This window comes from Hyperolius riggenbachi, chromosome 1, assembly GCF_040937935.1.
Source record: "Hyperolius riggenbachi isolate aHypRig1 chromosome 1, aHypRig1.pri, whole genome shotgun sequence".
In the NCBI taxonomy this organism is placed as follows: Eukaryota; Metazoa; Chordata; class Amphibia; order Anura; family Hyperoliidae; genus Hyperolius; species Hyperolius riggenbachi.
Window position 1 is genome coordinate 215,395,154 of NC_090646.1, and position 15,523 is coordinate 215,410,676.

At 45.3% G+C, this 15,523-nt stretch overlaps 1 protein-coding gene across 1 annotated transcript in view; it reads right to left on the bottom strand.

The window, feature by feature from the left end:
• Positions 1-15,523, bottom strand: part of EXOSC9 (exosome component 9) — a 49,541-nt gene that overhangs the window by 15,103 nt on the left and 18,915 nt on the right. The window contains exons 4-7 of the mRNA XM_068280377.1: positions 15,046-15,148; positions 13,520-13,657; positions 7,032-7,114; positions 1,476-1,608 (exon numbers count right to left, since the gene is read on the bottom strand). Coding sequence (XP_068136478.1) covers positions 1,476-1,608; positions 7,032-7,114; positions 13,520-13,657; positions 15,046-15,148 — 457 coding nt within the window. The remainder of the gene's footprint in view (positions 1-1,475; positions 1,609-7,031; positions 7,115-13,519; positions 13,658-15,045; positions 15,149-15,523) is intronic.

Genomic DNA, 15,523 nt, shown 5'->3' on the forward strand with positions numbered 1-15,523 from the left:
AATGCATGTCACACTTACAGAACTGTTTAATGCCAACAGTATTTTAGAATAAAGAGAGGCAAAGTGTTTGGCAAAGCTTTATCACTTTGCCTGACAGATATGCTTTAAAAAGTCAACACTATAAACATGAAAATGTATGTCTCATCCTGCATTGCTCCAAGGCGCAGACAGGGTGGTATGCAATTGAAACAAGCTCACAAAAGCCTTGAACAAAAATGGCATTAAAGCAACTGTACACAGCCAGTTCACCCCTTCAAGGTTTACCGCCCCACTCTTTCTACACCAGCCAGCATGGAAGCAAACAATTTGTGCTCTAATACCTGAGAATCATTTTCCAACAAGGCCCCTCTGCACCTAAGGCCACGTTCACATCAAACGCGGATGGCCGTGCGATCGGAACGCAACACGTACGAACGCACGCCATCTGCGTTTGTATGCATTGCGTGGCTGATCCCATTCACTGAAAGTGAATGGGTCAGCCACGCGTTTTGTTAAAAAATGCGTACAGCATGCGTTTGTGGACCGCACTGGTCCGGAACGCATGCAGTGTGAACATCAGACATTGCAGTCTATGCACTTCTAATGTCGCGTGTTTCTGCCTCCCAAATGCATTGCCAAACACGGACAGCAACGCGTGCAATATGCTCTAATACCCGAGAATCATTTGCCAACAAAGTCCCTCTGCACCTAAGGCCATATTAGGGCCTGTTCACACTACAATAAAAACCGCTGTGTTTTACAGAACGCAACCCCCGGATGTGCTTAATGCACAGTTTCCGCATCCGCTGTGTTTGCATTGTAGTGTGAACCAGGCCTTATATTATGGTAAAGCTCTTTAGCAAACATTGACGATTACCTTGAAGTTAATTCTTAAGTCACAACATTTATGCACTTCGCTATTTACAAAGAGGTGTTAAAAACTAGTTCAGCTTTTTCAATGTAAAATTGTATTATAAATCAGTGCTATATTTACACATTCTACTGTGAACCTTAAAATCTGTGAGAAATACTTCTAAAATGCCATACTGTTGTATAAAAACACAACAGTATGGCATTTAGGAAGTATTTCTCACAGATTTTAAGGTTCACAGTAGAATGTGTAAATATTGCACTGATTTATAATACAATTTTACATTGAAAAAGCTGAACTAGTTTTTAACAAAAATTAATGTTAAGGCATTAGAGATGAGTTTTCCCGATTCCTAGTGAAATGCATTTGCGTCAATCATTCTCCTGTGATAAGTTACAACGTACTACTGTGAACAGCCCCATAGGATTGCATGGGCAGTGAGTTGACATGCAACACAATTGATGCAGTGCGAAGGGAGCCTAACTTGTGTATGGCAATCACATGGTAGAACCTGGCAAAGTCTATGGGTAGTCTGAAACTTGGTTTTCATTTCTTGAAGAGTAATTGCTACTTGAACCAAGCAGCCTAGTGAAAGCTGTGAGGTCATGAGGGTATTGTGTGTCACCTGTTCTTTCAGCAGCATGATTCCTCCACTTGACTGGATAGTACAAATCTCCCTGTGTTTGTTCATTGCAATCACCAAGAGTCCATCCATGACCCGTTCCTCACGTTCACTGGGATCAACCAATAAATATGTCCTGTGTTGAAAAATAAGAGAAAAAAAATATTTACCACCACAAAAACACATATAATACCTCCGTAAGATCTCCAAGATTTGCCCCTTCTTAACCCTGGACACAACCAAGTTGCTCATTCATGCCCTCATCTCCCTCCTTTCTGGCCTCCCCTTAAAACGCATTGCCCCCATTCAGTTATGAACGCGTCTACAAGACTCATCCATTCTTCGCACCGCATCCACATCTCCCCTCTGTAAATCCCTGCACTGGCTCCCTATCCGTTTCAGGATAAGTTTCAAGATTCTATGCCTGGCGTATAAATCTGTGCACAAAACCTGCCCTACCTTGTTCACAGGTATACACCAGGTCGCCCCCTCCGATCCTCCAACGACCTTCGCCTCACCACCCCACGCATTTCCAACTCCCATGCCCGCCTTCAAGATTTCTCAAGAGCCGCCTCCACCCTCTGGAACACCCTTCCACCGCCCATCAGACTTGCTCCCTCCTTCAACACATTCCAACAAGCCCCCAAAACCCACCTCTTTAAAGGGAACCTAAACTGATAAGGGTATGTATTTTTCCTTTTAAAATAATACCAGTTGCCCAACTCTCCCACTGATCCTGTGTCTCTAATACTTTTAGCCACAGCCCCTCAACAAGCATGCAGATCAGGTGCTCTGACTGAAGTCAGACTGGATTAGCTGCATGCTTGTTTCAGAAGTGTGATTCAGCCACTACTGCAGCCAATGAGATCAACAGGACTGCCAAGCAACTGGTATTGTTTAAAGGAAACATCCGTATCCCTCTCAGTTTAGGTTCCCTTTAAGATGGCCTACCCACCCCTACCACACAGCAACACTCTACTAAATATTTATTTCACAGCCCCACCAAGTGTTTCCACCCCACCCCTTTAGATTGTAATCCTATGGCAGGGTCCCTAGTGTAATCTACAGGATTGTATGCCCCTTTCCTATGACAGCCTGTACTTGTATTACAGGGCCTACGTAACCAGCCCATATCACATGATCATGTATTTTGTACAATTTGCCTTGTTTAACTTTGTTCTATGTTGTATAACGTTGTGTCTGTCATCTGTTTATCATTGTATATATTTATTGTCCAGCGCTGCTTATATGCTGGTGCTTTATTATCTTGGATATTTTGCACGTATCGTCCACGATTCGCGCATAATGCTTTTAAATGGCATTGGATAGCAACGCAAATTTTAGCGTTATTTGCACAAAATCGGCAGAAAATGACAGCATGACTAAGCAGATTATGTAAATTTGACTAATGGGAAAATTTGCATAAAAATGTGCAGAAAGTTACATGTGATTGTTTTTGCCAATCAGAAAATTTGTGCACGATTTTTTGGGATGAGAAAAGGTCACTGTACACTAGAAACGTAGCCTAAAGGCCCATACACACGTCGGATTTTAGCGAACGACCCGTCGTTTGAACGTTCCGTCGTTCGGACGTTTTCGCGTCAAATCCGACGTGTGTACAGACTATCGTTCGGGTGATAAGACTGGTTACCAACGATCCGCCGGGCGGATCGCTGGTAACCAGTCTTATCACCCGAACGATAGTCTGTACACACGTCGGATTTGACGCGAAAATGTCCGAACGACGGAACGTTCAAACGACGGGTCGTTCGCTAAAATCCGACGTGTGTATGGGCCTTTATAGGCCTCAGGTCCTTTTACTCCAACCAGGGTCAGTGCCTTAATACCCCTTTTAGGCCTGTGGTAGTGGATTAATTTATTGGCTGTGAGGATTAGGCTGCTGATTATTAGGTGGTTGTTCAGAGGAGCTGTACTCTGCTTTTATATATGTGCTGTATTATGAAATATGCTAGATTCAAAGTTTTCTATATTTATAATACATGTGTTATATACACTTTATTGTTGCGCCCCCCATTTACAAATCCACCTTCCACTCTGTCTTCAGCCCTGATTCAATCTGTGGTGTGGCATTATATTATGCATCATTTTTAGCTCTATGGGAATTTGATTATTAGATTGAGCAGCTCTTTCTCTAAAAAGCATTTAAATCCAATTCATATTTTGCATGCCTGCCAAGCAGCCTCACATTTTACGATCAGCGTCTATACACAGGAAGGATGGGTTGGTTTATACTGCATCCAATAGGATAGATGCACTGTCATGACAGGATCTGTTGCTGGGTTCAGGGCCACCCTGTAGCGTACTACGACGCAGGCACGCGCGACCGGCCTGCACATGTACAGTTCCACTGGAGGCAAGAGGAGGATCTATTACGACGGCCAGCAGAGAATTGAAACGGCCCGGGAGGACAACGAGGATGCCCATGGCCTGACGGAAGCCAAGGAAGGCCAGATAATAGCTGCCTAGATCAAACCCTAGACAGTTTAAGAAGTCTTCATTCAGCAGCACAAATGCTATTTTGACAGAAGTAGTCTAAAGAATGTGATTCACATGCTGCAGCTTACGCGGCTACTTCTGTGCCAACCTCTGTGTTCTTAACAGGTTCCTGCCAGTTGAATTGTTCTTGGTTCACTTATACTAAACAAATTCTGCCTTTCTTATTAAACATCCTCAGCACTCAGCAGCCACAAATGAGACAAAGCCTCCACCATCACCCTTATGGTGCATGACTCAGAGTCAGATGGGCTACCCCTTACAGCAGCCAGATTACACATGCGGGGCATTCCACACTCCCCTCGCCATTCGACCACTCCTAGTTACTTCTGGCTCCTCCTGGTGATGGTGGAGGCTTTGTCTCATTTGTGGCTGTTGAGCGCTGAGAATGTTTAACCACTTGATGACCCACCCTTTACCCCCCCTTAAAGAGACACTGAAGCGAAAAAAATATATATGATATAATGAATTGGTTGTGTACTATGAATAATTACTAGAAGATTAGCTGCAAAGAAAATATTCTCATATTTTTATTTTCAGGTATATAGTGTTTTTCTAACATTGCATCATTCTCTAATATGTGCAGATTACACAACACTCTGCATTCAAAATGATTCTTTCAGAGCAGTCTGTGAACTAATGACCTCTCCTCTGGCAGAGAAAAAGACATTTGTTTGCTTACAGTTGAGATAATAAAAGTCAGATAACAGCCCTCTCCACGACTTTGAAAGTCGTAGAGCTTAATGGCTTTTTTGCATAGAGATAACAACTGGAGTTTCTTACCTCTTCCTGTACTGGAAACAATTAGACTGATGTATCTGATCTTAATGTTTTATTTCTTAGCTGTACTACACATAAAGATCATAATATCATACATTTTTTTTCGCTTCAGTGTCACTTTAAGGACCAGCGTGGTTATTAGTGATCTGTGCTGGGTGGGCTCTACAGCCCCCAGCACAGATCAGGGTGCAGGCAGAGAGATCAGATTGCCCCCCTTTTTTCCCCCCTATGGGGATGATGTGCAGGGGGGGGTCTGATCTCTTCTGCCTGCGTGTGGCTGGCGGGGGGGGGGGCACCTCAAAGCCCCCTCCGCGGCGAAATTCCCCCCTCCCTCTCCTACCTGTCCCCTCCCCGGTGATCCGGGCTGCACAGGACGCTATCCGTCCTGTGCAGCCAGTGACAGGACGTCCCCTGTCACATGGCGGCGATCCCCGGCCGCTGATTGGCCGGGGATCGCCGATCTGCCTTACGGCGCTGCTGCGCCGTACAAATGTAAACAAAGCGGATTATTTCCGCTTGTGTTTACATTTAGCCTGCGAGCCGCCATCGGCGTCCCGCAGGCTATTCACGGAGCCCCACGCCGTGATTTGACAGGAAGCAGCCGCTCGCGCGAGCGGCTGCTTCCTGATTAATCAGCCTACAGCTGGCGACGCAGTACTGCGTCGCTGGTCCTGCAGCTGCCACTTTGCCGACGCACGGTATAAGCGTGCGGTCGGCAAGTGGTTAATAAGAACTGTGAATACTGAAGGCGATACTCAGCCAAAGAAACATAAGCAAACCAGTCATCTTTTTGAAGGACTGTATAAAATGATGTGCACCTGGGATTCTATTAATGGGATTGTGGATTTGACAATTACTGATTGGGCCTGTTTATGTGTGTCTTCTAGCCAATTTCTGAGGGATCTGACTGTGATTGGAAAGGGTGTTAGATGCTTTTCTAATTAACCCCTAGGCACACATTGGTGTGAGCGCTTAAAGAGAACCTGTAACAAAAAGTTCCCCTGGGGGGTACTCACCTTGGGAGGGGGGGGGGGGGGGGAGCCTCGGCCCCAATGAGGCTTCCCCCTCCCCTGTAGTTGCAGGCAGTCCAGCGCTGGCTCCCCCGAAGTGTCCCGGAATCCTCCCCCGACAAGCGCTGATAAGCACCGATTTATTTACCTTTCCTGGCTCCAGCGGGGGCGATGTTGTGGCTCTCCACACAGAGTTAGGCGAAAATAGCCAATCTCTGTCGGGTCCGCTCTACTATTTCCGCCTATCTCCGAGAGGAGAGCCGATACTGCTCCTGCGCTGGAGCCGGGAAGGTAAGTATTTACATCCCTACTGTTCGGGGAGCTTTATCGCCGCCGCCGTGGGACCAAGGACGACGGGGAAGCCTCAATAGGATCCGGAGGCTTCCCCCACCAGAGTATCCCCCAGGGGAGGTTTTTTGTTACAGGTTTTCTTTAACCACTTCCGGATTCTCGGAGCGTATATACACGCCCCTGAATCCTGAAGTTCCATGTCAGCTCACGGAGGGTGTCTCCGTGAACACCCTGCGAGACGATCGGCGGCTCGCAGGGTAAATGTAAACACACGGGGAAGACCTTCCCCGGTGTTTACATGTATACGGCGCTGCTGCGCAGCAGCGCCGTAGAGATCGGTGATCCCCGGCCTCTGATTGGCCGGGGATCACCGGCATCTGATAGGCTAAAGCCTATCCCATCAGGCGCAGGACGGAAATCCGTCCTGCGCCGCTCACAGGGGGAGGGAGAGGGAGGGAAGGGGAAGGAGGCCAGGAAGCGCTGCGGAGGGGGGCTTTGAAGAGCCCCCCCCCGCAAGCGCAAGCAGCCGGCGGCGATCAGACCCCCCCAGCAGGACATCCCCCTAGTGGGGAAAAAAGGGGGGAAGTCTGATCGGCCTGGCTGCTAGCTGATCGGTGCTGCGGGCTGGAGAGCCCACGCAGCACCGATCAGCACAAAATAGCGTGGTAGGGAAGTGGTTAAGCAAGAATTGTGATTTTTGTCAATAAATTCTGCCTGTCCCTAGAATCTTATCTTCTCACCAACGTATCACCTCACGTCTACAAAGCACATGACAGATGGCATGTACCTCACTGTGCATATTTTTGCTACTCTGCTATAATTCCAAAGGGAAAAAAACAAAAAAAAACAAAAAAAAAAAACAAAAACAAAAAACACACAACACACACACCACAATTCTGGATAACAAAAAAAACACAAAAAAACATATTTCTGCTTCCACTATTCTATTCTTACGATTTCTTACCCCTGTTGGAAAAAGGCAAAGCTGACACAAATGGGCATGTGATGGATGCTCAGAGGAACAGGCTCCCGCTCTTCCAGAGAATACTAAGAAATAAAATTAAAGAAAACAGATTTTTGTTACTACTAAAGAAACCCCTGGAAAGATAAAACAACAAAGCCAATGTGGGCAGTACTCTAGGAAGCAATTCAAACATGTACTTAAAGGACCCCCGAAGTGATGTAACATGGTGAGATAGACATGTAGATGTACAGTGCCAAGCACACAAATAATAACTAGGCTATGTTCCTTTTTACTTTCTCTGCCTGAAAGAGTTAAAAATCAGGTATGCAAGTAACAGTTTCTGTCTGGGTCGGGACTGGGTCAGACTATAGCGTGACCCTCACTGATAAGTAATTACAGCTAAAAAACAATTTCCTGGCAGAAAATGGCTTTCCAAAAAGCAGGAAAGAGATAGAAAGGGCCAATAGTTCATAGATGTTAGCTCTGGCATACTTCAATAAATGTGTCATTAAGAAGAGGCCATGAGACAATAAAAACTTTAACATTAGATTTAAATATAAAATAAAACTGTGTGATAACTAGAAAATTAATATTTAGGAGGGTAGATACAATTGTTTATTTCATCATTTAATTTTTCACCTAGGATGTCCTTTAACAGACCATTAGCCAATACTTTAAACATTTAAAATTATTGTTATTTTACCAAGTGCCTTAAAATATCTCTTTGAAATGTAGGTTACATGAAACTTTGCAGCTGCTTTCTCAAGAATTATGGGCAAGTATGAGCAGAGCCCAATGAATAGACCAGGAGAAACAATCTACTATGCTGAAACTGCTCAGCTTTAACAGTGCTTTCCTCATGTTTAAGCTGATGTTTTAGTGCTAGAAAGCTCAAAGGGTCATGATGACGTCTGTTTTTGCAAAGGTCATGTGGTTGCTGTTTAAAATGCTTTCTTCAAAATAAAGCCCTCAAACTGAAAATAAAAATATGAGTTCTGTGTTACCAATGTTCCAGTTGCACCACACATACAATTATCTTAGTTCATTTCTTCTTCAGGTTTGCTTTATGCCGACTTACACATGCAAAGAATGTGAGCAACTAGCAGTCAGACATGGCAAAATGACCAAGTCATATGCCAGTCATCAAGCTTGCCAGGTATGTAGCAAATCAGCATTACAGCCCTGATGTTTTAGCATACATTTCCATTGTTGTGGTGAGATTTGCGCATTTCAAAAAGAACAAACAAAACAAAATCATCATTACACACACTTTAGTATATGCGAAACACTGCATCAACAGTGAAATTGGAGGACTCCTGTCTTCAAAAAAACCACACCCTTCAGTCACATGTCTAAAGGTGGCCATACACTGGTCGATTTGCCATCAGATTCGACCAACAGACAGATCCCTATCTGATCGAATCTGATCAGAGAGGGATCGTATGGCTACCTTTACTGCAAACAGATTGTGAACCGATTTCAGCCTGAAACCGTTCACAATCTGTTGTGGTGGTGGTGCTGCTGCCGCCGCTCCCCCCGCCCGCATACATTACCTGCTCCGCTGGCGCGACTCCCGGGTCTCTCTCCGCTCTTCTTCTCCGTCTCCGCCTCCAGCATGCTTCACTTCTTCCTGCCCGGCAGGAAGTTTAAACAGTAGAGCGCCCTCTACTGTTTAAACTTCCTGCCGGGCAGGAATAAGTGAAGGCATGCCGGAGACCAGAGCGGAGAAGAAGAGCGGAAACGAGCGGGGGCAGTCGCGCAGGCGGAGCAGGTAATGTATGCGGCTCTATTGCGTCGGTCGTCGGGCACTCGAACGCCGCTAGCGATGCGCTCTTTACCCGCGGGCGATCGACGGTTATTTTCCGCACGGCACGATCGACGGGATCGGGCGAAATGGATCGAAATTCGGCGTGTAGCGCGAACGATTGGCAGCAGATTCGATCCCAGTGATCGAATCTGCTGTCGAAACGGCTGTAAATCGGGCCAGTGTATGACCAGCTTAATGCTGGACAGGAAGAACGCCATCTGAGCATCTGCGAACCGCAAACCCATTTTTTTTTTAATTTGCACTTTATTATGGGCTATAATTGCTTGAAGCACACGGTAATGCAGGGCAACTTCTGCATCACCTGGAGCACTTCCCTCGTATGAAGGGTGTCATGTTCCTCTGGCTTTAAAAGACATTGCAACAACATTGCAACAAGGTGGGGTAGGAAAGGCCAACGAAATGCGACCCAACACGGTGAAAGGGCCCTTAGGGATGAGGGGGCTTTTTTTCCAGTACTATCACTATATTACTACAAGACTATGCTCCTCCCCAAACAAAAATCAACAAACAAGATAACTGTACTCCTCTGTTGAAAGACTACTGGAGAGACAAAAAAAAAAAAAAAAAAAAAAAAAAAAAAAAAAAAAAATAAAAGGAGGAAGGACATTTCTAGGTTATTAGTGTTCCCCAGTAATCCTCCAGGACATACGCATGTTGCAAGACAATAAAACTAAAGAATGTCAAACTTTAGGGTGTGTAAAATAAGAAACCAAGGTGTCCAAAAAACAAAAAGGTCTAGATTGCAGGAGGAAATCTAAACGTGATTATTAGTGATAGAATTGGTAAGATCTGACTTACCTTAAAAAAAATTGACTGATCACAAGATTCAGACTTTCATGCAGTACAAAATTTGGCAACACGTTTCATGGTCAACAGCTGCTTCATCAGGTCAGTAAAACGTCCAAAATTTGTTGTAGCAAGAAGCTATTTAGTATTTATATAGCGCCAACATCTTCCGCATCGCTGTGCAGAGTAAATGGTCTTGTCACTTAACTGTCCCTCTGAGGGGCTCACAATCTAATCCCTACTATAGTCCTATGTATATATTGTGTAGTGTATGTATCGTAGTCTAGGGCCAATTTTAGGGGGAAGACAATTAACTTATCTGTATGGTTTTGGGATGTGGGAGGAAACTGGAGTACCCGGAGGAAACCCATGCAGACACGGGGAGAACATACAAACTCCTTGCAGATGTTTACCTTGGTGTGATTCAAACCGGGGACCCAGCGTTGCAAGGCGAGATCGCTAACCACTACGCCACCGTGCGCTTTGAGTGCTACTTCCCCACGTGCTTATACTAGTGGTTGCCTCAATAGGAACCCACCTTTATGAGTATTATTTAATCGCTGTGTATTTGTTTATAGTGGAAACTGACTCAACATACTACACCAGACTGGGCTCCTGTTAATCCTATGTTTTTTTTATTCAATCTTTAAACCTTAGGGAAGTATCACTGCTGAAGTAGTGTTTAACCACTTTGTCCTTCTTGACGTATAAAAACGTCAAGGAGGACAGGCGCGCTCCCGCGCGCTCCCGCGGCCGATCGCGCGCGTGCACGCGCACTCCCGGCCGCGGAGTCGGTAGCCACGGAATCAATGTATCGGGCTGGGGAGCCCGATCATTGATTCCTCTCCCCCGCTGAAAAAGCGACAGCTTCTCTCGGAAGCTTCGCTCTTTCTGAAGCTGTGTCCCTCTAAGCGTACATTGTACGCTTAGAGTGACGTCATGTAAAAAAAATCGAGATTGCCATCTTGTGGCCAAAAAGTAAAACTACAAGCAAATACCCAAAAACATTACACAACACCAATATTTCCCCAAATAAAACACTTTTATATCCCACCCTCCCAAAAATGCCCACATAAAATGTTTAATAAAAAAAAACAAAAAAAAACATTACTATAAAAAAAAAAAAAAACATAAATATTTACCTAAGGGTCTAAACTTTTTAAATATCTATGTAAAGATGAAATATTTCTCTTTATTTTTTTTTTATAAGCTTGTAAATAGTGATGTATGCAAAACGGAAAAAATGCTCTTTTATTTCCAAATAAAATATTGTCGCGATACATTGTGATAGGGACATAATTTAAATGGTGAAATAACCGTGACAAATGGGCAATAACAATACGTGGGTTTTAATTATGGAGGCATGTATTATTTTAAAACTATAATGGCCAAAAACTGACAAATAATGAATTTTTTCATTTTTTTTCTTATTCTTCCTGTTAAAATGCATTTACAGTAAATTGGCTCTTAGCAAAATGTACCCCCCAAAGAAAGCCTAATTGGTGGTGGAAAAAACAAGATATAGATCAGTTCATTGTGATTAGTAGTGATAAAGTTATAGGCTAATGAATGGGAGGTGAACATTGCTCGGATGCATAAGCTGAAAACGACTGAGATGTTAAGTGGTTAATGAATGTACTCAAGTTCGACCAGGTAGCTAAATAGCACTATAAGCCCAAGTTGCTGCCACTCGCCTAGTTGAGGGTTTTGAAAGAGACACAGGCACTTGCAAACATTTACACACTTCTAAATTAGCCTACCTAATTTAACAAGCAGTAGAATGGACATAGAACACATTGGCAAAGCATAAAGGTTTTCAAGCCACTATTTCATTAGCTACTGAAAAAAGGTCTCAGGCTGCATTGTAATGCGACAAAGTCACAACGCAGGAAATAAAAAAATTGTAACGCACATTAACACGGTTACCGTTGTATAAAGTTGATACAGTAAAGCATACAGGCAACGAAAAGTACCGTATTTTTCGCCGTATAAGACGCTCCGGCATATAAGACGCACCCAGATTTAGAGGGCAAAAATCAGGGAAAAAAGAAAAAACTAAACCTAGGTGTGTCTATGATGCAGGGGTGTCTTAAGGACTTTTTACCTCCCCCTTTCCAGTTACATTACATACTATTACACCACATATGGGGACAGTGTTATGTGCTGTGTCCCCCTGTGCCTGCTGTGTCCCCCTGTGCTGTGTCCCCCTGTGCCTGCTGTGTCCCCCTGTTCTGCCTGCAGTGTCCCCCTGTTCTGCCTGCAGTGTCCCCCTGTTCTGCCTGCAGTGTCCCCCTGTTCTGCCTGCAGTGTCCCCCTGTTCTGCCTGCAGTGTCCCCCTGTTCTGCCTGCAGTGTCCCCCTGTTCTGCCTGCAGTGTCCCCCTGTTCTGCCTGCAGTGTCCCCCTGTTCTGCCTGCAGTGTCCCCTGTGCCAGTGTCCCCCGTCCCCCTGTTGTGGCAGTGTCCCCCTGTTGTGGCAGTGTCCCCCTGTTGTGGCAGTGTCCCCCTGTTGTGGCAGTGTCCCCCTGTTGTGGCAGTGTCCCCCTGTTGTGGCAGTGTCCCCTATTGTGGCAGTGTCCCCCTATTGTGCCAGTGTCCCCCTATTGTGGCAGTGTCCCCCTGTTGTGGCAGTGTCCCCCTGTTGTGGCAGTGTCCCCCTGTTGTGGCAGTGTCCCCCTGTTGTAGCAGTGTCCCCTGTGGTAGCGTCCCCTGTGCCTGTGGCCCCGTTGTCCGTGTGTCCTCCAGTGCCAGTGTCCCCCTGTGCAGGTAGTGTGAGTACACATACATTACCTGCTCCTGCCGCCGCGCTCCTGGCTCCCCGATCCTCTTCTTCCATCTACCGCTGCCCGCTGCTGCCCCCGCCGAACATCGCTGGCCGGTCTTAGCCGCATGGATACGCTATCAGCACACCACGTGCCGGGGTCACGCATGCCGCCGAACAACGCTGGCCGGTCCTAGTTATCCGCGCAGGGATACGCTATCAGCGTGCGCCGGGTCACACATGCGTATGCGTGACCCCGGCGCACGTGGTGTGCTGATAGTGTATCCCTGCGCGGCTAATTAGGACCGGCCAGCGTTCGGCGGCATGCGTGACCCCGGCACGTGGTGTGCTGATAGCGTATCCCTGCGGCTAATTAAGACCGGCCAGCGATGTTCGGCGGGGGCAGCAGCGGGCAGCGGTAGATGGAAGAAGAGGATCGGGGAGCCAGGATTGGAGCCAGGAGCGTGGCAGCAGGAGCAGGTAATGTATATAGTGCTTCCCTGCGCACCTCTGCATCCCGAAATCCGTACCTTCGCCGCATAAGACGCACCCACTTTTCCCCCAACATTTTGGGGAAGAAAAAGTGCGTCTTATACGGCGAAAAATACGGTATGCTTTCCTGTACCTGGTAACGTGTGCATTTAGAGGAAACTCACTGCAAGCAGTGAGTTACCATGACGCTACACATTACAAAGCAATGCTAACGTTGCACTGTGAACGCCCCATAGGATTAGCATTGCAATGCGGTAAGCTGCGTTATAAGATTTTATAACGTAGCTGCGCAACATCCCACTGTGAATTCAGCCTGAATGCAGCTTCTTTAGATCTGTTTTTTTTCACACTGCAAGCCAAAAGCCTCGTACACACGCTTGATTTCCTGGGACGGGTCCGTCAGACCCTCCCGCTGGGCGGGCGTTCCAGCGACAGTACAGCGTGTGTACAGTCTGTCAGGCAGACTGATAAGGCTGTTTCTAAACGATCCGTGCAGCTCCTATTCCAAGATGAAAACAATCTGAGAAAGAACCACCAGCAATTCAGCTGAATCATGCTGATACTTCTATCACATGCAATTCCTTGCATGTGTTATACTTTTAGGTTATAACTGCACCAACTCACCACAGTGACCTCTTCTCCTTGGACAGATACATCAGGTCTTCTGAAGTGACAAAGTGCTGCAATAGCTGCTATGCTTGTTGCATCAATTATGTTACCTTCGTGATTTAGCAAGTGCAGGTCAACCCGAATCTGCCATACCTACATGAGGTGGAAGAGAAGAAGAAAAAATAAAAAAAAATAAAAAAAGCACAAAGTCTCTTCATATACAGATATACACGCAAATGTTCACTTTCCCCATCATTTTAAAATTTCCAGAATTTTTCAGCACTAAGGCCTAGTTATAAAAACAGTTTTATGCAAAGGGTACCAGTCATTAGCAGATCACACAATTTTATAAAACAATGGGTAAGATAAATATAACTTGCTTATGACAGTAAGGGCCCGTTTCCACTAGCGCGGAATTCGGGCTGAATCCGCAGTTTCCCCGCTGGCAAAGCACGTGGGAAAACTCTGCCATAGAGGATAATGGTGCCGCCGGCTAAATTGCTTAAAATAGCGACTTGGCTGACGTTGCTATCAGTTTTGATGTGAGTGGCAGCGAAATTCCATAGCCATGCATGGCACGGCTTTGGGATCCGGTTGCGTACTTGCAGAAGAGGAAGTGCAGAAGGCTAGTGGAAACCCAGCCTTATTTGTAAAAACTTCAGGCTAACTGGAAAGCTCTGACCATCTAATTTATAAAACAGGATGTTTGACTTTGTAAGTGAAACACAGCTGTTTGAACATTGCAACACTGAAGATTGTGCTGTACACACAGATACCGCAGGTGTTTTTGTTTTTTGTTTTAAAACAAGGAATTGCTTTTATAAATAATTATAATTACATTCCAATCAATGAGATGCATATTGGAAGCTCATGTTGATGTAAGCACATTTATTAACATTCAGCAGCCCTCCATTCTTTGGCACGGAGGGTCTCTTCTGCTTCCAGCCTCACCATTTAGGCTATAGGGGGTGGAGCATCAACGCACAGACAAGAGGTGGACTTGCCAGAGGAGATGGACTTACACAAAACGAGTGCGGCCCGTGGGCTACATCTGGCCCACCAGTTGGACAGCACTGATCTATGGAAACCTATTGCAATGCTAAAGTCAGTTTACAAAGGTGATCATTTTGACGACAATCCATTTGCACACTCCTAGACAACAGTGGTATACAGCAAGTCAAGGATGACAGATGCTTGGTTAAAAGATCTTGGATTTTTTTTGCCATCTAGTAGGCACTGTGATTAGCAACTGTCATTGAGATGCAAATAATTCTGAGTTGGTGCATGTTTCCAAGATGCATACAATGAGAAATAAAATGCAAATAATTCTAACTGTGATGCCAAGAAGTTTATAAACGGTAGCCAAAATACTAGCTTCCAAAATTCTCCATATAAGCACAAAAAACAAAAAAAAAACTCCCATTTAAACGCTGGCTGTTTTGAAGTGCTTATAACACTGTGGCAGTAAATGATGGGCAAGCCCCCATACGAGTGAGTCCCTACTGTAGTTACAATTGTACAGATAACAGCAAAGCACCTACCTTCTCTCCTGCTTGAACACAAAGTGACTCGGTGTCAATACATTTGGAGTTTCGAAGACAACGTTCCAGCAGTCTGTTGAGCTTTACAACAAGTTCAGATGACCTAAATCATACAAATCATTTAAATTATTATTTTAACTCTATACAGTTATACAGCATAAAATGTACCTATTCTTTGAAGGATAAAAAAATGAACAACAAAGCTGCTTTTGACACAGCCTTAAATAGACTCTAACAAATTTTTCAGCCTTAGTTCTATCCTATAAGTTCCTAAACCTTTTCTAATGTGCTCTGGCTTACTGCAGCCTTTCCTAATTGCACTGTCTGTAATAAATCTTATTTTCTTTCCTCTGTCGTGTCTGTCGGGCTAAGGCTTGAATGTGTGGAATGTGCAGGGCTGCTTGAGATTGGATAGAAGCGATACACACCCTCTGCAGGCCCCCTGCACACTCTGTATGACTCACACACTGTTTATGTG